The 25,778-nt window shown below is 46.9% G+C and overlaps 2 protein-coding genes across 4 annotated transcripts in view; both read right to left on the bottom strand.

The window, feature by feature from the left end:
* The window catches only part of TEDC1 (tubulin epsilon and delta complex 1), a 64,224-nt gene extending 45,766 nt beyond the window's left edge, over window positions 1-18,458 (bottom strand). For 2 of the 3 annotated variants that reach the window (XM_090146112.1, XM_031595748.2), the window contains exons 1-3: window positions 18,314-18,458; window positions 18,071-18,149; window positions 12,105-12,307 (exon numbers count right to left, since the gene is read on the bottom strand). In XM_090146112.1, the coding sequence (XP_090002238.1) occupies window positions 12,105-12,307; window positions 18,071-18,149; window positions 18,314-18,430 (399 nt within the window). In that variant the 5' untranslated portion in view covers window positions 18,431-18,458. Of the gene's footprint in view, window positions 1-12,104; window positions 12,308-12,628; window positions 12,969-18,070; window positions 18,150-18,313 lie in introns of those variants that run through there. The other variant, XM_090146113.1, reaches the window with a different exon arrangement.
* A 3,157-nt stretch (window positions 18,459-21,615) lies between these two features.
* Window positions 21,616-24,856, bottom strand: CRIP1 (cysteine rich protein 1). The gene is made up of 5 exons (XM_031595751.2): window positions 24,700-24,856; window positions 22,491-22,585; window positions 22,345-22,402; window positions 22,172-22,219; window positions 21,616-21,950 (listed from the first exon to the last, which is right to left on the bottom strand). The coding sequence occupies exons 1-4, from the start codon at window positions 24,737-24,739 to the stop codon at window positions 22,179-22,181; spliced, it is 234 nt and encodes a 77-aa protein (XP_031451611.1). The 5' UTR covers window positions 24,740-24,856; the 3' UTR covers window positions 21,616-21,950; window positions 22,172-22,178.
* Window positions 24,857-25,778: the final 922 nt, after the last annotated feature.

The following is a 25,778-nucleotide window of genomic DNA, read 5'->3' as shown; positions in this document are numbered from 1 at the left end:
TGGAATAAATATCAGCTTCACAGCTAAGATGCAATGGGCTGTCTTCCTCTTCTTTCATTTTCCATGCCCAGGAAGACACAGAGTGATCCTGAGACACTCTCTATTCAGATGGACAAATCACATTTTGCCTAGGTCCTAGTAAGTCAGAGAACATAAAAAACAGATTTAGTTCCTCCAGTATCTTTCTGAAAGCGCTGCAGGCTGTACTTAGTGACCCAATTTTATAAATCAATGCCTTATATAGGGACAAAACTGCGGGCCTTTGCACACCCAGCTGTTTTCTTTTACCCATCTAGCATTTCTCTTCTTGCAGAATGGGGATAAAGAAATAACCACCCAGCTAACACCGCTCAGGAGTCTGCAGGAACATTTTCAGCCTCTGTAACAGGGAGTGAGACTGAGGGGCAACTGTCCCACACAGCCTTGTTTTGCCTTTTCTCTAGAGTAATTGGGAAGGAAGATTAAGAGTGTCCCCTTGTCCAGTTTGTCCCATTTTCCTTCTGCAATAGCAAAAAAATAAGTAACACCTTCACCTTGTGGATGCAATTTTGCCTTGGCTAATCACAAAAAGTGAGACATTTCTGTTGTATCACCTCCCCAAGGAGCACAGAAGGAATCTCACCTTCCCTTCCCCAGCCTCTTGCACAAAGATCCTTCCCATTTCCAAACAGACCTCTCTGTTTTCAGCTAAGACTCTGCAAATGGGAGGAAGACATGGACTGGTTTACCTCTGATGACAGTAACACCACTTAAAGGGTGGTTAAAGCTCTCAGCTTCATTTAGCCTACAGAAGGTACACACAGTGAATACAATCTATAAATTCAAATTTTGACTATAGCGTGTTGTAAGTAGAACTAGCACAGACCTGCAAAGGCCTGGGGCTTCAGAACTGGCAGTGTCCAGCTGAAGAAGCACTTCCCAGCTGTTGGATTCTCAAGACCTTTCTTTAAAGTAGAAATTTCAAGTCTACTTGAAACATGACTGTTTTTGAGAAAACAGTTGAGCAGATATTTGTACCCATAGACCTCAGAGGTATTTAAACATATGTGCTCCCCTGCTTCACAGACATCAGTGTTCAATAAAATCTTCTAAAAATTCAGTTGGCAGGCAAAGCTTGAATATAATTCCAGTTTGGATCCTAAACTAAAAATGCAAACTGCAAAAATGCAAAATGAAGAGAGCTTAATTAATCTTGCTTTAAATGCAGATTTCAGCAGATGTGTATCTGTAACAATGATCAAACAACCCCCTAATGCTTGCTTTAACCTATTGCTTCAGTTGACAGTGCCTCTAATACAATGAGTGTTCCTATTATTTATAAGCACAAAAGTGCTGGTCTGGTCACACAACAAAATGTATCAAGATTACAGGGGTTTTTTTTTATTCCCTTTGTTCCGTGGCTCAGATAAATATGTGCTATAAATCACAGCAGCACAAGGTTCATAAAGGGCTTTTCCTTTTAAAGGCACAGATGTGTCTTTAGAGAAAACAAAGGAAAAGGAAGAAGACTATCCCCTTTGTGTCAAGTGCAATGTCATTCTTTTCTTTTTCCTCAGATGCCATCAGCTTTTTGCTCCAGAATCAAAAGGCACTGAGTTCTTGGGCACTGCACACCCAGCTACAGTACCTTCAATGGCCCTGTCACCATCAGGCAAGGATTCTGGACTATGACACTGTATAGATACGGTTACCAGGTTGTCCCTAAACATGAGCCAAGTGGCTGGGTGTTATAGCACACCAAAGAAAACACAGATGTAAACAGCATTAAAACGCTGCAAACAAGCAGCCAGAGAGCCACAAGGTCAAAGGCCTCTGTCCTACTCTCATATTTGGGATTCCCAGACTGAAACACTCATTTTCCATTATCCGCGGTTTTCAACTCCAGCTCCCCTGGATTAGAGGTTTGAGAATGGCACAAACACTGCTCTCCTGGGGATTCATTTCAGGAAGGAATGGCATTAGACTCAATTGCTTTGGCAGCAAAATGACAAACACCGTGCAGAGCTAATTTTATTGTAGCGACCTGCCTTATTAATATTAAAATAAGGAAGCTAGTCAATGCATTTTTTAACAGGAACTCTATTATTTATTTCACAAACTGCACAAAAAATTTACTTTTGCTATGAAATACTTACCCTGTTGTAAAGTAAACAAGGTAAAAAAAAAAAAAAGGTCTTGCATATTATACTGTGACCTCAATTTCCTGAGCCATCTCTACCATCTAAGACTATTTACTGCTCTCCCAGTGAGAGAAAAATCACTAAAATACCAACCCAAGCTGGGTCTTATCTTCAAATATAACTGTGAATTTATCTAATCTATGCAGTGATTTGGGCACACACCTACACTTACTTCTGATACTAAGAAGTGCGTGCTATTTACCAAAGTCATGATGAGAGCAGCCAGCAGCCACCCAGACCTCCCAGCAGCCTGCTCTCACTTGGGCTGCTCCACACCACCTCTGGAAGGGATCGCTTCAGAATCATGTATCAGAAAAGCTTTTTGCTTATAAACAGTTAGCTAATGTTTCCCTTTGATTCTGCTTCCAGAACCACAGGCTTGCAGAACAATGGATGTATGCATACCTCACTGCAGTGTTGGAATCTTTCCCAAGCGGTGACACCAGAGCTAGTCCTGTCCAACTGGACAACAAAGACTCAGCAGAGCACCTGGGATTAGCACAACTGTTAAGCAGAAGCTAGAATGAAGCATAAATGCACCTCAGGTTTGGTCAGAGCTAAATACAGTCATGAGAATTCAGTCTCCAGCACCACAAGCTTTGCCCTGAGCATTCCTCCCCAGGCTATTTCATGTCCAGTTGTTATGAAAAAAAAAAAAAAAAAAAGATGCCAGATCATTCCCAAAACATGTGAATGCACTTGTAGTTACACAAGGCAGCAAACACAAAAAGAGCCAATGGTTCTCATGGCAAAGGAACTCAGTGCCAGCAAGTCGGAGTCATAAAGCACAGTGAAATAAAAGAGGCCACCAGAAATATAAAAGTACTTGGAGGAAACAAACAAGGGGAGGAAGAAAGGAGGGTGAGAAAAAGACACATGGACATATTAACTTTATTTCACATTCCTTGTATCTGAGCAAACAACTTGTATGTGATTTGATCAGAGGGAAACTAAAGATTAAGAAGTTTCAGCTTATTGGCAGGAATAAAGCTTTTCTTTTTGGTTTGAGATACAAAGCAATCCCATCTTAATGGAAATGAAGGAGCAACTCTACCTACAGTGGATGAAGATAAATTAGACAAGTGCTTTGCCATATGAGTAGTTCAAAGAACAACACAAGCAGCAAGGTGAGAAGGGAGCATTTTTGCATTACAAGCTCTATTTGAAATATGAGAATTTACTGACTTAGCGCGGGGCTGACTGTGCTCCACTGATATGTCTCAAATAAGTTAAACTCCAAAAAATATTTTAGAGGAAAAATCCATAGAGTTTCAAGAGAGACCTTACAATATACAACAAGTAGTACTGCAAAGAAAACCCCACATTGTGCAACTTGCTCACGCTTCAACATCTTCCCAATTCATACAGATACTTTAATGCTTGCATACCCTCACACCGACGTGGTTACCACTCTGAAGAAACAGTGCTCTGCCTCATTCTACCTGGTGCACCCAAGGAACAGGCCCACAGTGCCTGCACTGCTGTGAAAGCAGGGCTCCAGCAGGGCTGCTTCCCAGGGAGATGCTCTTTTGCAACCATGAGCTGCCATCTGTTGGTAAGGGAAGGGTGATGGCAGACTCCGGTTCGGCCCCAGCCTGCTGCAGTTTTTCCCCATGCTTCTTCCAAATCCCCCAAGGCCCACCTCTCTGCTTCCATATTTGGACAGCCACCAAACAGCTCACTGCTCTTCCCACAGAGACACAGCCTTGTTGGAGCACGTTTAGCACAGGGATACATGCACCAAGTCATATCCCCAGTGGGCAGCAACCCTTGAGCGGTGCAGCAGAAAGCAACAGTCAGCTAAACCTTCTAACGCGTGCTCCCCCTACTATTCACTTCCACCAGAGGTAACCTGTGCCTAGATAGAAACTATTTACTCTCAGATCTCAACTACAGTACGCACACAGCCTCGTATCCCAAAGGAACACCTCTAGATTGCTCACTGCAGGGCTTGCGAAAGGCAAAACAGTCATATAAATCACAGCAATAAAGCACTTCTGTAAGCTTCTACTGAGAGCTCATTCTGAACTGCTCGTAACTCAGACAATGGTTTGTCTGTGACATAACATATGTTAACAAGTGTAATTACACAGCTTTAAATAGGTAGGTTTGTTTTTTTTTTTAAACACTCTAGCTAGAAATACCAGACTATCAGACACACTTTCCTAATTCAGTCATATATCTATCTGTGGGAGGGGAAAACATGAAAAGGAACAATTTGAATAGAGGAATGTGAAAGGGACAACACTATTTTCATTAAGAGCTCCATCAACAATGCTAATTAACTCTCCTCCTAGACACAGAAGGATCCAGACTGCTGTGTGCATGGGAAGACTGGTGCTGTAGGAAACCAACATGCCAACTAAATATCCAGATATTAGCACAGAAGAGCAAGTTTTCCATTTAAAAAGAAAGTACTCATAAAGTAGAAGTGATGCTCATAGCATATTTGGAAGCAAGATTTAAAAAAAAAAAAAAAGAAAGAAGAAGAAAAATGCTGTGTTTCTGCAAGACCTTTTAGCTTTTAAATTTCAATGTCTTTTGTAAAAATCGCTCCTCTGTGGCACTCCCAAGATCTCTGTTGGTATCTCATAGGCAAAGAGTGAAAAAGAAGATGCTGAGGGAAGCCAAAACGTGAGCACAGCTCCTGCTTCTTGCTGCCTTGTTCAAACAAGCCTGCCTGGCAGTAGCCACAAGCCACCAGAGTGAGTCACACATCCCAGCCCTCCTTGTTCAGAAGGCCTCACTTAGAAGCTCTGCACGAGAGAAAAAGCACTACGCCTTTAACACAGCACAGCAGCACTGCCCATCTTTGGAGCTACAAGGTCAAGGGTGTCACTCTATAAGTAACACTGCAAGTCCCAAAATGACTGTATTATGCATCCAGATGAAGGAGGCCAAACACACTGAAACAAACACGTGGCAAGGCAGATCTTAACTTGCAGAATGCCGCGTTTTGCTGGGCTGAACAAATTGCACTACAGATAATGCCTTGCACTGCACTTCCTCTGCCTGCAGCTGCAGTCCTGTTTGCTCACATCCATTTAGCTCTACTGTGGGAAGGCAGCTTGACAGGGGGTATCCAGTGAGACAAAGAGATGCACTGTGATACATCAGCAGGGAGTCTTGAGGAAAGGGGCCAGGAGAAGAAACAGTAACTGCCTTGGACCAGAGGTAAGGCACAGCTCTGCCATATGCAGGGAGGCCTGCCATGCTCTCCTAAGTACGTCCATGTTGACCTCCTGAGGAATAAGTGATTTCTTTCCAAAGATCCTGCAATGACAGTTAAGCCTTTTCACTTAAGAAGTGGGACACCAGAAGTGAAAGATTTTCCCATTTAAATCAAAAGGCACTGCCCTCACCTTGCCAATGGAGGGCAGGAGAGGCTCCGAAACATTTTAACATCACTCGGTTTCCTCAACATCTCTTCTAGTAAAGATGAGCACCATCTGCACCACTACGCCTTCATGTTTGCACTCAGTACTCACCTTCCTCTCCGCTTGTGAAAGCTCAAATGACTCCAGTGACTGTGGGTAGAATCCCATCCAAAACCAGCCATAACATCACAGGTTCAAGTAATTTCGTATTTATTTGAAATCCAGACATTACCCAGAGAAACAGCAAGTTCAATAAATGATGACTGCGAAAAGCCTAAATTACAAGCCTTTTTGATCATTTCAGACATTGCTTTTAGAATGTTTTAACTTGACATGGTGTCTGAGAAAATCGTAAGAGTGTATTCACTGTGTCAAGCAATAATAAATGTTAATGAAAAATCTTCCAGTGCTTTCTGGCAAAAATTAGAGGAGAGAAACTGCCTTTAGGGATCCTGTGCCCTCTGTTTAAGTTTCAGGGTCTTAAAAAGAGTGTTCATTAGCAGCTACTGTAATATGGCAGTGGTAGTAGCAAAAAAGATAAATGGTGAGAGTTCTGAGTAAGACAAGAGGTCGAATAAAGCAGAAGTGTTAAGCACAGGGAATAGGGGAGGCAAATCAAAAAATGAAAGCTGACAGGCTCATATAGGCTGCACAGATCTGGAAAGTAATTATGATTCCAAGTTAGAATCAATAGGTTAATAAAATTCCCTACTCTCCATGACATTGTAATACATTAAGAAGGGGAAAAAGCAGAAAACTGATATTTACTGACACTAGTGCTAAAGGTGTCCTCCTGGCTTTCTGCTGGGGAGTAACATCAGACTTGGCTACTGCTTTCACACTTTGATATTGTAATATGGCTTAAGAACAGCCGTGCTGGATGAGATTTCTGTAAGAGAAAGGCATTTCAACAGCAAGATGAGCAACCAGGCAGAAGGCTCATGCTATAATGGAAATAGCCAGTGAGCCAAGTTAGACTGTGACAAACAAAAGGGGAATCAAATTGCAAACCCAAGAGTCAGAACACATGTTTAGTTTCATTCTCCCAATAAACACTACAAGTAATGAAACTAAGTTCACTTTGGCAAGCTAGAAAGACATACACAAATTCCAGCTACAATAGCCATAATAGCTCCGTTTGTTAATTACTGTGCATTCACAAAAGGGGAGGGGAGTCCAATTTCACACAGAGGGCAAAAGCAGGCAGAGGGAATTAGCAGAACCAAGAACAAGTATTTATACACCGTATCTTGTGGATAATGAGGGAAGTAACATCACTGCCCCTATCTAAAAACTCAACAGCCTTCACACATAATTAAATTACCGGGCACATAAATTAATTTCAGCTGCTGAAACAATACCAGTACGGGCAGTATTCTTCCCAGGAACAGAAGGAATTCTTACTCACAGACCACTGCTATTATCTGTACAAGCCACTGTGCAAATTTGGAAAAAGCTGTGATATGCTGAAAAAGCAAGTTTATATCAAACAATAATCTGCTTCTTAAATAAATGGAAAGACAACACGAGAATTCTCCAAGTTTACAGGTTCAATGAAAAAAAAAAAGAGCAACATAACTCACATTCTTAAGGCTCTATACCCTGTTCTTAAGGTTCATAAACACTATATTTTATTATTATTATTATTATTTTGCCATTAACTGTGGCCAGCCAATGCTCCCATCAAGTTTGTCTCAAGGTCCTCCTCCTCCTTGTGTTCCTTCTCAGGTGAAGATCACACAGTTGTACCAGCTTTGGTCAGTGACACATCAGCAGGCTACAAGCATGAACAGTTAAGCTACAGAGACTCAGTATAACTAGCAGAGTTCCTCCAAAGGATACAGGAACCCTGGTTTCATGGAGGAACCCATACCTCCAGAACTCACGAGTCTCAACTGAGGCGACATGGTGGCTGCTGGAGAAGCACTGGGTTTGGTTGTGAGTTCTCATAAACACCTTGGGACAGACCAGAAAATCCACCAACTTTATAGGAAAGAATGCAAGAAGAAGAATCACTCAGATGTGGACATTTTTTGCTTGTTTTTAAACTTTCCCTTGTACTCTAGGATTTCCATGTGGAATCAATGAACAGCACTCAAGATTATTCCTCATGTCACCCAAAGCAACGAAAGATGCTAAATTCAGCATCTCTGTGGTACGTATGTGAGACAGAAATCCACAGAGGGTGTAAAAAGCCTTTCAAGACAATGTCCAACAACTAATCACCCAGTGCTTTAAAGCAAAACAATAGGCTAGAATTCCAAAATAGACGCATTGTAAATCAATGTGAGCCTCCAATTCAGGCTGTACTCCAGCCTTTACAGGACCAACACAATTAGTGATTTCCTCTAATTATGTTACTTTTTCTAGAGTTGATTAGTGCGAGATTTGAGCTTCCACTGACCGCCTCTGCTGTCACCAACCTGCTGACAAAGCAGGACTATTAATTCACAGAATGAACTTGAACTACAGCAGCCACATGCCAGAGCCCAGCATACACTACCTGCCCTTCTTCCCCCTCTCCTGTACAGCAGTGAGGGCTTCCTCCACCCCTGCTCTGTTTCTAAGGTTCATAACCTGGAGGAGAGTCACGGACGGAAGGCTGCAAAGGGCAGCAGCTCCCCCAGCACTGCAGGCTGCTGCAGCCCACAGCAAGCATCCCAGACCCTGGCACAACAGCTTGCAGCACCAGCCTTGCAATGGAAATGCTCTGGAGGCCACATAAGACAAGGTGCCCTGAAGGATTCTCCTAACACATCCAAGCAGTCAGCCCATATGATCACCCAAGGTGCCAACATATCCATCCTTACCAACAACTACTCCAAGATTATTTTTATTTTTTAATTACATTAGATACATGAAGCACTACCTCCTACTACCCTACCCCTTTCATCGAACTTCTATCACCACGTAGCTAATACTTTCAGATATCACTTAACTTTTGACTCAGAAGATATAAGTGTCTGTAAAATTAGGCTTGTTTAATGCTTTTTCCTAGCTCAGGATCTTAAGGCTCTGAATTCCTTGCAGCAGCAGAGCTCCACGTCCATCATGTGTCATGCATACCCTTGTCCCTCTATAAATAACTGGCTGAAATCCTTCAGATGGAAGTGTTCAATTTGCAGGAGAGAAAAAAAGCATGTTGCTAAGGAACCGTGGAGAAGAAAAGGCCATAGAGTAGTAATCTGGAATGAAATGAATTAATTTAATTGGCCCTTGATTTGTTGGGTATTTGGCATGCTATCAGCAATTTCACTGCTGGTAGGCTTTGTTTCAAACACAGCCTGAAAGAATGGTCAGAACATCTCTGCACCCTTAATTTAGGGATTAGCTGCATTCTCTCCTCTTCATACAACATTCACACACCAGTCCACGTTTGTGGATCTCCAACAGCATTTTAACAGCAAACCACACACGCATCCCTTTGAGCTACTGCTATGCTGCAGCTCTTCAGGCTCCATTTTTTTAAATGAAGACACAGAGGTGGGGGGCTTTCTTCACGTTCATTCTAATAGATCAAAAAATGTGCTCTGTTAGTAAGCACTGGCTTTCATGCTTTGCTGATTTTGGCAGAGATCTCAGCAGTGCACGGAACCAAATAGTATTTCATGGATTGTTGTTTTGCAACATTTTCAAGAAAATATTTTCAATTGTTCATAGTATGTTTAAAAAAGGCTCCACGTGGTGGAACGTTTTTCAGGCTCTTTCTCAGCTGTGAACTTCACTTTCTTTCTCTTTCTTCTTCATTTAAAGCAATGCTCTTTTATGATCTTTCTCTAATTACATTTTTTTCTGCCTTTTTCTTCCATTTATTCAAATAAGAGAGATTTACAACTGCAGAGACTACATCTCTGACATGCTCAGAAATGTCTGTGCCATCTGTTACGTATCTTCCAACACTTCAGCTTAAGTATCAGAAAAGCATGCTATTTACCATGCACAGAGTCAAAGTGCCAGCACTTCAATTGTTTAGGCTGTACTTTAACCCACGAGATGCCTGGTAACAAACTGACAATCTCACCTCTTGTTGCTCACTATGATTTTAGGAGCTAAAACACCATTCTGATTGATGAGTAGATACTAATGAAGATACTCCATGAAATAACATGACAATAATTATCACACTTTTATGCAAACAGGGTCTAGTGAGTGGTGTACAAGGAGTTGAACCACCTACAATTTCCTTCACATCCATCTTTATTTCCGTAACTGTGCATTTCTAAGTCCTGACTTGCTGGGATCTTACTGTCAGATGTATTGGTTTTGTAATGCCTCACTGATCAGCTCTGTGACAAGCTCTCTCCCTGGAAATTCTTTTACTTCTTTGTGGTACAGAATCACAAAGAGGACCACAATTACAACCTAACAGTTCCTCCTTAAGACTAACTGCATTTATTTATTACTCATAAGCTTAATGACAAAAACTTTCTAGATGAACACCAAACAAGAAATGTTGTCATTAAAACAGCAAGCTTTACATACATACACTAATTCCAACTCCCATATAAATATATATATATATAAAAATATATAAAGCTTTTTATCTGCCTTATTAAGAACCTCTCTGGGTTTGTAAGCCTTTGCATACACTGGTTTGGGACAGTTATTGGAAAAAAAAACATGAAACATGTATTACATTCTTTTTGAGAAGCACAGGTGAGCAGATTAGAATTGACATGAAAGGCACAACAGTAAACAAAACGGTTCATGTATCTCTGTGTGGACATACGAGATAACGTTGCATCACCACACTTCTTTCATCTCATTTTGGAAAAGGCAAAAATTAGTCCTTCTGAGAAAATAATATGGCACTTTCCTACCTCCTGAATTCACGCTGCTACTACACTACACTCATCACTCTTTTGTAATAGAAATCATGTGCTAAAAAAAAATAAAATAAAATCTATTACCACACAACCAAAACAGAACCAAGATGCTCAAAGTAAAATATTCACAAGTGTCTTTCTCCTATGGTCTGGAGGTGCCTTTCTCGTCACCAGAGTGCACCACTGCTCCCTTTTTAGTGAAGCAACCAGTGGCAGTGTGTAAGTGCAGCCTGTTTTCTCACAACACTGCTCACAATGCTGATATAAAGGCAACTCTTCCCTTTTAATTGCTTTCAATTGAATTCCTTCTGCGGATACTGCACCTACAGTGTAACTTCCTAAACTCTCTGCCATTAGTCACAAGTTTGTTGCCACAGCACCCACAGCAGTGAAATACAAAGACCATTGCCTACTAGTAGCCTTCCTAATGTAGACTGGGTCTCAAGGCTTGGGCTCCAGCTTGATTCTCACCTTCTAAATTCCCCTGTGAAGTTGGACTTTGGGTAGAAAGAAAGCCAAAGATGGATCTGCAGGTTCTCAACAGGAGCAAGTGCTAGATGGAATTCAGATGGTAAATCCTCCACTCAGGAGCAGAAATTCTGTTCCTGGCAGGCTGGCCAACCCCAGTAACAACTATAACAGAACTGCTCCTAACTAACATTAAAAGACTGCAGTCCACAGTCTAGGGGAGCACATCTACATGACCACGTAGAACACAAGGTCTTCAACTTTACCAGACACAAGCAGGTGGGACTCAACACCTACAACGTCCTTTGCCAAGGAATGAGACAGTTCTGTGAGCTTATCATTCAGAACCAGACCTACCAGCAATTAGCATCTAATAGATGAAGATGCTAATTGCAATAGAACAAACATCCATCCAGAGGGACCTCAACCGCATTAACACACTGAGGGGATCAGCATAAACTCAGTCTATGTTACAACTGTGTCAATAGCAGAGACAGTAAAAACATGGAGAAAAGCACCATATTTGCTTCTCGGCTTCACACTTTATATACCAAAGCAAATGTCTATATAGTAATACATGCTCTTAAACACAAGGAACAGGTGTAAAATTATAACATTTGGTACCACTACTTTTACGAGGCTGTGGGCTTGGGTTTTTTGCTTTTTTTTCCCCTCCCTGATCATGTACATTGCAGCCAAAGTAGACACAGTTATCCTGACCCTACTTCAGAGCAGGCTTTCTATATGCTAATACCTTTTTATTTATGGAAACACAAGTATACCTCATTGTTCTCTCTCAAGGAAGTTAAAAGGCCATTAGTTACCCCAACAATAGCAGCTGCTATTTTAGATCTTGATGCTTTTTAATACTGTTTGCCTTAGGATTACTTGTTCCACCCAATGCCAATAGCCCCAGAGTTCAGAAATAACCTGTTTGCCTATCATCTGGCAACAGAGACCAACAACAGTCACTTACCTCCACTCCTCCACACTGGTCTCATCTATACTGCAAGAAACCAAAATCACAGCACTCATGCAGGGATGAGAGTTTGAGAAAAAGAGAAAACTCAAATCACCTGCACGCAGAAAGTTTAGGGAAGGGAAAGTAAACAGGTTCCAGATGCTGGCTTCTGCATTTTTATTTATTTTAAGCTAGGGTGTTTATTTTTCAAGTTCCCAAGACACCACACAGTGTGCAGTACACACTGGTGATAGCACGGATGGATGAGGTGGAAGGACACAAGCATGCTCACCGTGCACACAGAGGTTTCATCCCCTGTTTTCACTCTGTTCCGAGCCAAAAGCCGTTCCAAGAGGTTCACCCTGTGCAGCAGCCAGGAAAATGCCAGCAGCAGCTCCCGACTTCCTGCTGAGCCATCCGAGGGGAGCTGATAGAGTTCTGGCCTGCCATAGCCATGGTACCACAACGCCGATTTGACAAACCTAATTTGGGTATCTGAAAAGAAGAAAACAACTGAGAATAACACACTGTGCTACTCAGCGCGTTCACCCATTTGGTTCCAGAAACTGCTGCTGTCTCTGAGAGCAAGATTTTTAATCAAGCTTAAGGCTAATAGAGGGCAGCACTTTAATCAGCAAATTAAAAAGAAAGAAGGTAACAGGTAAAACTTCTTTATGCTTCCCTGTTCGGACCTACAGGAACTACTGCTAAGGGAAAAGAGGAAATTCAAAGCTGAGGCCAGTAGTGTCCTCTTGGAGATTAACAAAAGCAAAACAGATAAATAGCCATCCCCACTATACCAGGACTTCAACTCACCCATCCATTTTTTATGAGCCACCAAGCACGCTTTGAATTAGTAAACACTCTGAGTCACTTGACTCCTGAATGAAACAGGAATTTGGAGATAGGAGTCTCAAATCTCTAAGCAGCAGTGGGCAGGCAGAGATAATGCAACCTGGTGAGCAGCAATGTGTGCAGCATGGACTATTTAGCTCTCAGGAATGCTCCAATTCATATTGCTTCACACCAGCAAATTTTACCTGACAGCTACAAGACAGGCACTACAGAACTGCAAAATACTGAGGAAAGGAAGATAAAATTATTATAAAAACAGGTTCTGACCAGCAAGTCTCAGCTCTGTACTGAGTAGTCAAAACCGTAATAAAGAACACAATTAAGGGCCACAATGATAACCAATATTTGCTGGGGAAGAAGCAACAGTAGCTGTATGAAGATGTCCTGCTGAATACACTAGCAGAGTTCTAGGAAGGCAACAAGCAGTGAGTAGGTAAGGAACTTCCAGCTGATGCAGATTTAGCTTTCCCAAAGGCATTCAACTAGCAGAAGAAAACAAAGCCAGTAGGTGGGCTTGCATCAGCAACAAGTGACTAGCAGGCAAGAATCAGAGGACAGGAACACATAGTGGTTTCACAAGAGGGCTACGAGCTAAACCTCTGCTGTTCAACTAACTCAAAATGACAGAGATAACGTGATAATGACAGAAAGCAGATTATGAAAAACTGCAGAACTTAATGAGTCCAAGCATTAAAGCGGCAGATATGATGCACACCACTATTCAAACTCTACTGACATGGTAACAGGCTCGGGGCTGACCACTGCACACTATCTTGGTTTATACAATTTTCCTGACAATATTCCTCACCTCCCTGAGCATACAAAAGGGAACTGAATGCAAGCAATCTAGAAAGAAAATCTGACAGAACACAGTGAGGGACATAATACTGCTGACTGTATCCACCATGACCCTACAGCTTAAACTCACAGTGTTCCTCCATTTCTTCAGTCCCAGAAGGGCTACAGAAGACTTGAGAAAAACTAAGAACAAGACCACAAGTACAGAACAGCTTTTTAAGAAATGATAATGTAGGCATTATCATGGGATATCACATGGGAAGTGCCCCTGGTTTTGTCCTTAATCCTGGCCATCCATTTTTAACAGCTGTCACTATTGGCTGGAGCTAGAGGAACCTTCAGTTTGATACAGTTGAGGCATTCTTCCAAAACTAGGAAGAAAGCTCTTCACCTATTCTTTAAAGCTTCAAAAACAACAAAAAAGGTACACGCACACATCAGCAACAAAACGTACAGCCCTCACACAATCAGGGATTGTCACTGCTGTCCTTAATTAGCATACTCATTCATCATATTACACACTCGTTTGCCTGCTCCTTGGCCACTTGTGCTGAAACCATCCCTCAGCAGTCACACACACTGTAATCTTTCTTTGTCTGGCACTGAATGCTGAAGCTCAGAAAGCACAGCATGACTAACTCCAAAACAGAAACAAGGGGGAAAAAAAAAACATTGCTCTCAAAAGGAATTTGTTAATTACGAGGGAATCTCAAAGTGAAAAGTGGCTGATTTGACTTGATTTGAGAAATGTTAACGGGCTCTTACCTAATGAAATAGTACAAAGCCAAGACAGTGAGGAGCTATAACCCAAAGTGACCTGTGCCAGCAACAGTACAGGAGCAGTGCACTGCTGCAGCTGTGCTGAGGTTGGGAGGAACTGGTAGGCACTAAGAGCCATCAAGCCCTTTGTGTTCTGTGTTTGAACAACTTAAAGAGAACAGGGAGTGTGGATCCCTAAGGAGATGCCTATTTCCAGAGTGCTCCTCGATGCAAATACAGAGCTGGAAATGCCATGCACATCACTGCACATCTAGGAGCAGGAATATATGAATGACCACATGAAAGCTACAAATGAATTCCTGACAGAAACATTGACCACAATTCAGACAACTGGTTTTAAATCTTGCTTCTGCACTACAGACAAATCCAGACACCAACGTGACTCTGTATGCTCTTTCTGCAGATGCCTAAAAATCTGACCGTGGATATATCACAGGGAGCACTCAGTTCTTAGGAATTTTATTTTGATCACCCTTGAACATTCTCATATTAGCTAGGTCTTCTTGTTTCCCTTTCCTTTTCTTTGCACATCTGTCATTGCCAAGAAGCAAACTGCCATAACAGGTAAAGGTAGAAGTACTCCATGGGGAAGGAAGATCATCAGTACTTCCTCTCCTTCCCTCTTAAAGCAAATAAGCATGATGTGCTGCCATCTGCAGTTCAAGGAGCTCCCCAAGAAATCACCTAACAAAGAGAAGGAATAGAGAGCAAGCTAGGGTTTTTTTTGTTTGTTTTTTCCCCCTTTTCTGTTATTTCCCTCCTCACTCAGGTCCACATGCACCAAAGCAATTCACTACCTGAATGTGGGAGTTGCTCTGACCCTTCACCTCCCCATTTCAGCCGTCTCTCTGCAACACACTGCCCTCCTAACGAGGAGGTACCTGGTGTGGACACCAGGCAGCAGCTGTGGGCATGCAGCCAAGGTGTGGACCAGGGGCAGGGGCTCACACAGCCTTTCCAGAAGGGCTGACTGACCTTACAGAAGCCACTTAGTTTTCCTCGTCTCTGCAATGCTCTGCCTTGTAAGGATACGATCCTCGGATTAATGGCACTCAAAACTATATAAGTACCATACAAGATGGATTCATCCAAAACGTGCAGCCAAGAGAGAAGGCAAAAATATCACACAGATAGCAGATAACGCCAGTCACTCAAACGTCCCCTCTCTGCCAACATTTTCTTCTGGCATTTTATTAGGATTAGGCAATTTATATAGAAAGACCCACACAGTCTTTCCAATTAATTCCTTTCCGCATGCACGTTATTTATAAAAGCAAGTTCAGCACATACAGCCAAACTGTGGATGAGCCTCAGGGTTCAGTTCTCTTAAAACTGTGCTCAAGCTGTGCTCTTCCACTTTACAAATCCCACAGGCTATTTTTGGTGAATTACAAGAAGGTATTCAAATAAGGGTTAGGCATTAGTCCCACAGACTGAGGTGGAAAGGGACTAAATCAAATACCAGAGCAGACAGAGATACATTACTGCACACATTCAGGCAAGAAACACCTGCAGAGGTGGTGGCATTGTGGGAAACAACTGCTGCTGCAGAACATCATTTTCTGCTTCATTTGTCAAACAAAGAGCTTTACTGCTGCCCCAGACCTCCTTCTTGTCCTAGAAAAAATGAGTTGCAGCTCTGCAAAAGAACCATCTCTTCCAACTATCAAAACAGGCTGCACCACTGCCTGGTGTGGCTGTTAGCCAAGTCCACCACTTCTCAGCCTCTGTGAAAAAAGAACTGCAACAAAAAGAAGCCACAAACCCTGACTGACTTCATCAGTGAGGTCACAGACAGTGCCACTGCACAGCTGAATTCCACTTCTACTCCTCCGAGGGGAAATCTGACATGCTGAAGAGGCTGTGGTGTGTCAACTGCTTCTACAATGCATGCTTTTTACTAGAAAAGACTCTTCCAAAAGGAGAAAGCAAAACTTGCAGAATTTAATAACCACCAACTGAAAGATGTGGTGTTTCTGCATGGCTTTTGAAAGAAAACAAGAGCTCCCACATTTTAGAACATCCATCTGGGTGGATTTTCTTGTATGTAAAATATTTTTCAAATATTTCATTTTCTGCCAGAGGGGCAATAAAATCCATCAACCATTTAAAAACACAATACAGAATGTTTTTCTAAACAGCATCACATTACATCCACAAAGAGAGAATGCCCAGCAGCTATTCTGTTCAAAGCAAATGTTAATCTTCCCTAAAATTCACTTATATAATGAGCTCCAAACCTAATAAAAACTATTAATTGAAAAAGAAACACATGCTAGGGGCACAGCTTGGAAAGCCTCTTGAATGAAAGGATTTCCCAAATTAAAGGAACAACTTTTATGTAAAACTCTGTCCTGCAAAATCAAGAAGAGCATTCTATCCTCACTTCATTCAGAGCTTTTCCTTCGAAAAAACTTTTAGCTTACAAAAGATAAAAAAATAAAAAGCACAAGTCCATATGAGTATGGCTTCTCTTTTCCAGAAGGCTGTTCCTATGCCTACACACACAGCAACACTCCCAGTGAATGATGCTTTGGAGCCTTCCTCTGGGATACAGCAAGTGTTCCCTCCTAGTTTTTAGCCAAGATAATTAATAGGTTGCACAAAACCAGCAAAGAAAGGGACTAAAGTGCTATGCTTGCATTAGAGGAATCGGTCTCAGTTTCTCACTGTTCTACATGTTCCTGAGAAAGTTATTTAGTCCTTGAGCTCAAGTCTTCCATTTCATTTCCATGAAATAAATTGTGAAAAACCACAATTGCTCTGGAGCAAGGACAGAGAAAAAAGGAAGTAAAATATTGATCCTATCCTCACCAGGCAACCCATTCTCTCAGCCAAGCAGAGGTAGTTAAGCATATTTTGAACAACAGTATGGCTATTCAACCTGAATTTCAGGCTTAATCAACAAGTTGTGACTAAACAAGTTTCTTCCAAAACAGCTCAGCAGTTCTGTCACACACTTCCCTGACGCTCTACCAGCACTGACAGGGTTTGCTCTCTCTGGAGCCAGCAACCTGCCATGTGCATATGGAAATCCTGCCTCCAAACACTACTAGCAATTAGCATGGGAGCAGCCAGGATTAAATGAGCCTCACAAAACTGCAGTGGACAGCCAGTAAATTGACTTACCACACAGTCACATACAGTAGACTGCAGATGAGTGGAAAAGGCATACCAGACAAATGAAAAATAGCAGTCCTGTGAGTAACAGAACCATACTGATTTCCTGCTGAGCTAACAGCTGAACTGCACTGACTTGGCTTCACATTCCTCATGAGATATCAGCCACACTGCTTAGCTTTTTTTTTTTTTTTTTGCTATCCCTAGAACCACCAGAGTGGAAGCCACTAGGATTAGGGCTTGCAGTTTTTTTAGCTTTTGGGGGCTGATTGTAAGTGGTATCGGTGTGTTTGGGAAAGCAAGTCCATCACAGATGAACCTGTCCTCGAAGATCCCTCCCACAGCAAAAGGGCTCTGGAGAGATACTTTCAAACAGACAGAAGCCTGAAGGCAGGTATCCAATTTGGAATGGTGTTATTTAAGAAACCAGCAGTGCTTTGTCATGGTGAGAATATGGCACATGACCACTGCAGTTCTAGATGCAAGGACACGTCCAAGGGAAACGGGAGACTCTGCGAGATGCAAGAACACCCCATTTCCTGGATAACCAGGGATAAACCAGAGCACAGCTGTGATACAGCAGCAATGCAGCGGCGTAAAGCAGCAGTTACACATGGAGAGCTGCCAACTATCCGGGAAGAAAAGTGCCACAGAATCGGCCCCGACTGCACAGATGGAAACGGCGCTCTGCCAGGCTGCTGTTACCTACGGCATCAGACTCGGTCCACTCGCCTCCGTGGATTTGTTTCAAGAGAGCATAGAGCAGCCTCCAGAAATCCAGCGTCTGCAAAAGAACGAGAGGAACGGCTGCTGGCACACGGCCACGTGCGGCACAGCTCAGCACCACCACTCGGAGACGCCGTTTAGAAGTCGGCCAGCCCTCGTAAAGCGCAGCGCCACACGGGCTACGAAGGAAGGGAGGGAGGGAGGGTCGCGCCCCGGGCTCACCGCCTGCGGCCGGTCGAACCTGGCGCGGCGCAGGACGTCGGGAGCGAGGCGGGCGCGGGGCGGCAGAGCCCGGCACAGCGCTCCGACAGCGCCGGGCAGCGCTCGGCACCGCCGCATCGCAGCGCCCGCCGCTTCCCGCCCCTCGCGCTGCGCATGCGCGGCACCGCCCCTTCCGCCCTGCGCGAGCGGGCGCTGCAGCGACCCCTGCAGGGCGGGCGGGCGGGGAGCCGCTTCGTCCTGACCTCGTGGCCGCACCCAAACCGATTGCGCGGCAGCCTGGACGAGCCGCGCCGCGCCGTGCCGTGCCGTGCCGTGCTTCACCCGCAGCACTGCGGGCCGAACGAGGGGCAAAGCCCCAAGTCCAGGCCTGCAGGGAGAAGCCAGAGATGGCCGTCCTCCAGCAGGCCGCTTCCTTCCCCCTTCCACCCATTGCCACGGCTTTGTCCCCGTGCGGTTAGCACGGGCCGTTGCCACCCGGTGACTCAGTGGGGCTGAGGCCGTGTTTGCTGCTGCTGTGCCATGGCAACGCGCCGCGTGCCATTGCCTCACACCGATTGCACACGATAAAGGCCGTGGTGGCTTCCTCGGTGCCAAGGGGTGCGAGCCCTAATCCTGAGAAAACACCCGGCTCCTGTTCTTCCTTTTTTTTTTCTCACTGTGTTTTCCCCTCATCTCCTGCCAGGCCCTCAGGCCGTGCATCCAGCCGCGCTTCCCTTGCAGCCGCTCTCCTCCCTCCCTCGGCAGCTCAGCGAACAGCCCGGAGGCAGCGGCCCCTTCCCCGGCAGCCGCAGCACTGCACGCACGTGTTTTTTAGCGTGCTTCACATCACACGGCAGCCGCAGGTCGGCAGGTCCCCGACGGGGACTGGAATAATAGCTGCGCTAAGGCGGGTTTTCCCAAACGCAGCACAATGGCCTGCGGTGCCAAAATCCGAGGTCAGCTCCCGGCAGACGGATGCTTCAGATGCTTAACACGGGCGTTGCTGTCTCAGGCCCTCTGATGCGGGGTCTGCACTTCCAGTACGATAAACCAATCAGGAAGGATTACGAGACATTAAAATAAAAACGTCTTCAGGCTTGCAGTTCTCAGGAGCTTTACCCTTTTAAGTTCGACAGCAAAACGTTCCTCTGCACAACGGGGAATGCACTCTGTGCACTGATCCCTTAAACCAGCATCCACCAAAGACAGGCACAGAGGTTTGGCGGGAAGCTCTTGCTCTCTTCTCCCTTTAAACTCTCAATTTGCTTGAAAATAAACTCAGATGGCAGCGTGCTGTTTGCAGGCTCCCAGCTCATGCTGTCTCCTGGCTGCCTGTGAGCACAGGGACACACCTGCTGTAACGCTGACATCAGCCTGCAGCAGGTGAGAGCATTCAGGGCCAGGTCAGATGTCCCAAGCTGGTCCTTGCAGTCTCCTGCTCGGGCTCTACAGCAGAACACAACATCCTTCACAGCACAGCTACCCAGTGGGGACAAGTCGAGCTGAGGGCCCCTCTCTCAGTCCCCCTCTCCTTTTTAGTTCTGTGCAGAAAACCACAAAACATAGAGTGAAACCGCAGCAGTTCAGTTTCTGAGCTCATCCTGTTTCCTATCCTTTGCTAAAACCTCTTCTGCTTCCCCGGCCCACACTTTCGGGCTCGCCCACATGCACCGCCAGAGGAACGGGTGATGTCGTTTGTTTTCTTTGTCACTGAAGAAGTGTTTATAGCAACCAACACTCAACAATCCACAAGCACCATTGATCTCAGCCACAGCTTCCGAAATAATGTCAGAGGAAGCGCTGCCCCGTCCTCTGGGTCAGCAACTGTGATGCTTCACGTCACCAACATGAGGGCTTTACACTGTGCTTCACTGTGCTGGAGATCACCCGGTACCCAGATTGGTACCTCGGGGCTGCCCTGACTTGTGATGGCAGTGTCACCCCTCAGCTGCTCCCCCATAAAGCCAGGAATTCAGCCCTGCATCCTACTCCCTCTTCCTGGCACAAACTTGTGTCTGCTGGCAACCCACCTCCCGCTGCACGCCTGGTTTCCCTTCTAAACACCATGCAGCTGTTCCTTCTTCCTCTCCAAAGAACGAAGTGAATGTAAAATCAATTACCATGTATTTTCTTTGACCAAGGTTCCTTCCAGATGTGACCTGAGCCTGAACTGCCCAACCTCACAGCATTGGGCTGGGCTCTGCTCAGTGCCAGCAGCGAGCTGGGAGAGCTGTATGCCCAGCAGGTCCAGGGCTACTTGTCTCTGTGAGAGCATGGACAGAGAGACAGGGCAGCCAGAGGCTCATCCCTGGAGACTGCTCGAAGTATCCCAGCTTTTGTCGGCCAGGCAAGGTGCAGCATGAGGTTCAGCTTTTCTGCACGCTGCCTGGGGTGGCACAGCCCTTGCACAGTTTTGTTCCCATGTCCCTACAGGTGCTAGGAGCTGTTCTAGCCATCCCAGTGCTATGGGAGGGGGAAGAGCAACAGCTAAGAGGGCACCAGGAGGCTGAGCCAATCCTCCACCCAGGGCAGGCAGCCCATTATGCATCATTCAGGAGCTCTGTGCAGGCGAGCAGCTCTCCCTCGTTACAGCTACACTCACAGCTCACAGGGGAAGAGGATGTGGGGCTGGGGAAAGACTTCTGATACACATATGGGAAGTTTTAAGATGTTTGTCAGATGGAACTGCTTCTAACAGCAAAGATTTTGGTACCAGGCATGTATCTCTGACCTTGCAGGGTTTGGCCAGGTCCTAGTAACACCAGCGTAACAGAAAATACTGCAGTTTCTAAAGAAAAAGCATGTGTAAAGCACAGATAAAAATACCTGTGTGTGGTGTGAAGCATATCAGAACATGTAAATGGGGTAGTTTGTATTAGGGAAACCACTACTGAAACAGCCGACACCTCTTCCATCTGTCAGCACTGCTCTTCCTTCAGGGAAGAGGCTGGAAAAAAAGAAGCTGAAGCAAGGAGCTCAGAGCCAGCTGCTGCTCAGTAATACCACACCTTCACTCTCACCAACGGCAGGGCCTCACCCTGCCCTGCTGCTAACCCCTGCCTGACGCAGCCTTTCTGTATGACTGGCTAGAGTGGAGGCAGCAAATAACTGTTTTCCTGGCACATCCTGCACTGCCTCGCAGCAGGAGCCTGCCCAGCCCCATGGAGCTCCAAGCCTGGCTCCCAGCCACATACTGGATCTGGGGGTACTGGAGGATCTAGGGACAGTGTTCCAGACCTCATCCCACAATTCTGCCCTTGTTGGGTCCTTTGTCAGCAAGTCCCTTGAGTTCTTGGTATAAAAAACAAGGCCACGACATGGAGTAAGCAATGGTTGTTCAGGGTTTATTAAAGATTGGGAATACAAGGGTGGGCCCTACTGCAGAGCCGGGTGCCAGAAGCAGGGCTGGGTTTGGCTGGCCAGGTGTGGTCTTCTCTCCAGGCAGCCCTCAGTGGCCGAATTTCCTATGGAGCAGCATCCAACCTCCCGCCCTGCAGCTCCTTCTGGAGCAGAGCCCCTCTCCGCACCAGCCCCATCCTGGGTTACTTATTGCTTTAACGTGCTATTTGATTACAGAGTGATGAGGGACAAGAAGGCATGTCTGTTGCGGTGGATTTGTGCTGTCTTTGGGCTGCAAAGGGAGCTCTGCCAATCAGACCTGAAGAGGAATGGAAGAGAGGGGCTGTCAGCAGGGACATCCCCAGTACAGCAGCGCTTTGGGACAGACTCCATCTCTGCCAACAAGCCTCAAAGTGAGGCACCCACTGCTGGAGCCAAGCGGTGGTGAAGGCTGCTGGGGCTGGCAGAGGGGAGCTGGCACCCAGCAGTATGCTCTTGAGCATGGATGTGAGCAGGTGAGCACTGAGGGGAAGCACCAACCTGAACTCTACTTGAATGTGTGGCTCTCGGCTCCTCCCCGGCCAAACCCTGAAAGAAATTGGAGCAGGATCAGCAGTGCTGCAGGATGCACCACTGCTGTGCTGTGGAGAGTCAGCGGAAAAGATCCCTGACTCCCTCCTTCCTCCCAAACCCCCAGCCCCAATTTACCCTACCTTTGGGTCCAAACAAGGCAGCATAGCAGGGGTGATTGCAGTAGGGCTTGCCATCATGCTGCAGGAAGAGAGGAGAGCATCAGTCCCTGCACCCTGCTGGCTGCACCCGCCCTGCTCCATGGGTGCTTCCCAAGCACCAGACCTACCTCTGCGTGCCCCCCGGATGTCAGGGTCTTGTTACACTTCTCACATCGCAGGCAGGGTCGGTGCCAGTCCTTCCCCAGAGAAGTCACCTTCTCAGCTGCCATGCAAAGAGATGGGTTAGCCAAGGCTCTGACCAAGCACAAGTTGTTTGAGGCAGGCTGGCCTCCTGCTGCCAGCGCTAGGGAGGACAAAAGGTGTGGGGCTACTTTCCCAGCTCTTCTTGCCCAGGGCAGAAGTCCTGCAAGTGCCAAACCCAAGCCAAGCACACATCGGCATGCACACGCAAGAGCCCAAACCCAAACCTGGGGCACAACACTGCCAAGGGCCCTTACCCTGAACATGATGGCTGCCCCATTTGAGGACAGACCACTGCTACCAATCTGACAGGGAAGATTTGGGCCTCTCTCCCTTCCAACACCAGCCTGCACGGAGATGATTTTCTCCCAGGCCAAACAGAGCTCCTCTGCCCAAACTCCCCTAGGGTTGATGGGGTGAAGGTGGTGGTGGACAGATATCAGACAGGAGGGTGCAGCAAAGCCACCACTGCACCCTCCCTATAACCAGCTGCAGCAACAGCACTGATTTGGTGCCATCACTAACCACAGCAGGGCCGGAACCAGGCCAGGGCTTGGGGAACATCATGCTGCTGGCTTGGGCCAGGACATGTTTGTGGAGAGGGGAAAAAGCAATGTGGCTTCTAATTGCAGCCCAGCAGGGAAGGAGGTTGTTTCTGCAGTATTTTCTGTAGACGTATGTGCTCTTGCTATTGGCAGTTGCACCCCTGGGGATTTATTAAGTGATAAAGCAGAGCTTTCTACAGGAACCCGGCCACAGCCAGCTCCAAGCATTCATCCCATGCCTGCAAAAGGCAGTCAAGGAAAGGGTTTCTTCGGGATCCAAATCTGCCCACAGCAGCTTACGCAAGGAGCCAGCCGGCGGCTGCAGGGGTGGAAGCAGGGGCAGCGCCCAATGGCACGAGGCAGCCCTGTGCAGCACAAAGAGCCTCCTGTGTCCTGCCCGGGTGCCAGCTGGGTGCAAGAGAAGCCCTTGCTCTTTGCAGACTCAGTTTGTCCCAAAGCAGCCCAAAGCACACCCAAGAAGGACCCAGGGAACGCCGGAGCAGGGGTCACTCTGTCTCCTCTCCCAGCGCTCCCTGTCTACGTGCAGTGAGCTCATGGCTCCAGCCACTTCTGAAGCCTCCTCTGCACTAACTGTGCCAATTTCACAAGAGCAAGCTGATAAGAGCAGGGCCCAACCCCTCCTTGGTCAAATGGTCCCGGCGCTGCCACGGCCACACCTGCAGGCACAGCAATCCCATGTGAGCCAACCTCACTGCTTGGCTGCAGGCACGGGCTCAGCCAAAGTTGTGTCCCAGCTGTAGGGCCACAGCCACCCCAGCACTGCCCCGAGATGGGCATCACCAGCAGATGGATTTGTTTGCCAGAGAGAACAGCTATGGGGAAACCTCTGTCCCTGACCCTTCAACCTCGTGTTTCAGCGTTAGAGTTCTCCAGCAGAAGTGGAAGCTGCGGCACACCCACAGGCAGAGCAGAAATAAGGCAGAGTGCAGAAGTCGTGGTACTCAGGTCACTGATCTCAAGGAAATTAAGTGCAGAGATGCACACACGCTGCTCTCTGGAATCCGTGGCGAACTCAAACGGGGAAATGGGGAGGTTTGGCCGCTGCAACCTGGCTGCTTCAGCTCAAATCTTGGGTGAGACAACAGGACCACGGCACCCAAAGGAGCAGAACATGGCGCTTCAGCCGCAGTTTGGAGGCAGCGCACTCGCGCCAAGCCCCGCAGCATGCGGAAGCCCAACAGGTTCAAAATAGCACAGCCACCTCCCCGCTGCACTAAGCCACAGAGACCATCACGGTGCTCACCAAGGGCACAGCAATGCACCCTGAGCCCCTTGCAGCCCACCTTGCAGGGCTGGGGGCTGCACCGGACCCCAACAATCTTGCAGGGCCGGTAGAGCTGCGGGGAGAGAGCAGGGCTCAAGCACTGTGCTGAGCTACCCTGCGCAGGCTGGGGGTACCCCGCAGCCCCTCACTTCTGGCGGATTTAGGGGGCCATCCAGGGCATGCCAGGGAGATACAGCGCAGGGGTGCACGGCAGCGGGGCTCCTCAAGACTCTGCAGCAACCAGGACAGGCAGCACGGGGGTAGCTGGAGCCGGTGGGGGGGGGCGGGTGGGAAGGAAGCCCTTACCGAAGTAGACCTCCTTCTGGCAGCGGGGACACTTGGGCATGATGTCGGCTCGGCTCGGCTCCGTTCGTCGTTCGCAACGGCTGTGGGATGCTCGGCTTCGGCCCCGCCGGAGTCATTGCTCGGGGGCTCCGCCTCGCTCCGCCCAGATGTGCGGCCCCGCCCGCAGCTGGAGTCACCCCCGGGCGCTGCCAGCCCGGGTTCTGCACCCCTTGCATCCTGCTCTCTTTGCATCCTGCACCCCTAAGTCTCTGCACCCCTTGAATCCCGCACCCCTACACTGCTTGCCCCCTTTAGCCCCTTTACCCCCTTTCACTCCCACCACCTGAACTTCTTGCAGTCCATTTCACTCTTTACACTCCTGCACCCCTTGCACACTGCACTCTTTGCATCTTGCACCTCTTGCTTCCTGCACACTTTGCATTCTGCACTTGTCTGCATCTTGCACCCCTTGTGCCCTGTACCCTTTGCATCCTGCATACTTTGCATCTTGCACCCCTCCTTGCCCTACTCCCTTAGCATCCCACACCCCTACACTTCTTGCACTCCCACCACCAGCACTCCTTGCAACTCCTACATTCTTTGCATCCTGCACCCCTCAACACCCCCACCCCCAGCTCCTTGCTGGCTCTTGCCCACCCCAGTGCTGCAGAAGAGCCCAAGAGCCCTGCAGCGGAGCTGGAGACATGATTGGTATCATCAATTAACTACACCCAAACAGACCACACCTGGGTGCTGACACAGCTGGCAGACCTGCATCATCCCTCCAGTGCAAAAGTGCACCTTGGAGCCATGCATGCTGTCTGTGGGTAGCCTTGGGGAGGAGGTGGGGGGCTGTGGGGCTGGATACTTCTTGCAGGGCCTCAGGAATGGCGTGGGCACAGTACGCAGAGCCTGCCCATCTGAGGCTGACTGTTGTCATTTTATTAACAGCGAGGACTTGTTGTTCCTTTGTGTTTGGCTGCGAAGGAAATGAGAAGCCTATCCAAAGGTCTGTTTTGCATGAAACAATCCTCCCCAGGGCATGTCGCTGTGCTGGGAAGGTCGAGAGGCCCTGTGAAAGGCAGTACTGGGACCCAGCA

The sequence above is a fragment of the Phasianus colchicus genome, chromosome 9, assembly GCF_987193195.1.
Source record: "Phasianus colchicus chromosome 9, bPhaCol1.hap1.1, whole genome shotgun sequence".
Lineage (NCBI taxonomy): Eukaryota > Metazoa > Chordata > Aves > Galliformes > Phasianidae > Phasianus > Phasianus colchicus.
Note: the sequence above shows the minus strand (reverse complement) of the source record. Positions and strands in the feature narration are given on the sequence as shown.

Bases quoted from the DNA above. Each gene is read 5' to 3' on its own strand.
- CRIP1 (XM_031595751.2), bottom strand. From the start codon at position 24,739: ATGCCCAAGTGTCCCCGCTGCCAGAAGGAGGTCTACTTCG. The intron at 22,586-24,699 runs GTAAGGGCTTCC...TTTGCATGGCAG, and splicing joins CCAGAAGGAGGTCTACTTCG to CTGAGAAGGTGACTTCTCTG. The intron at 22,220-22,344 runs GTAGGGTAAATT...AATTTCTTTCAG, and splicing joins TGCCTTGTTTGGACCCAAAG to GGTTTGGCCGGGGAGGAGCC.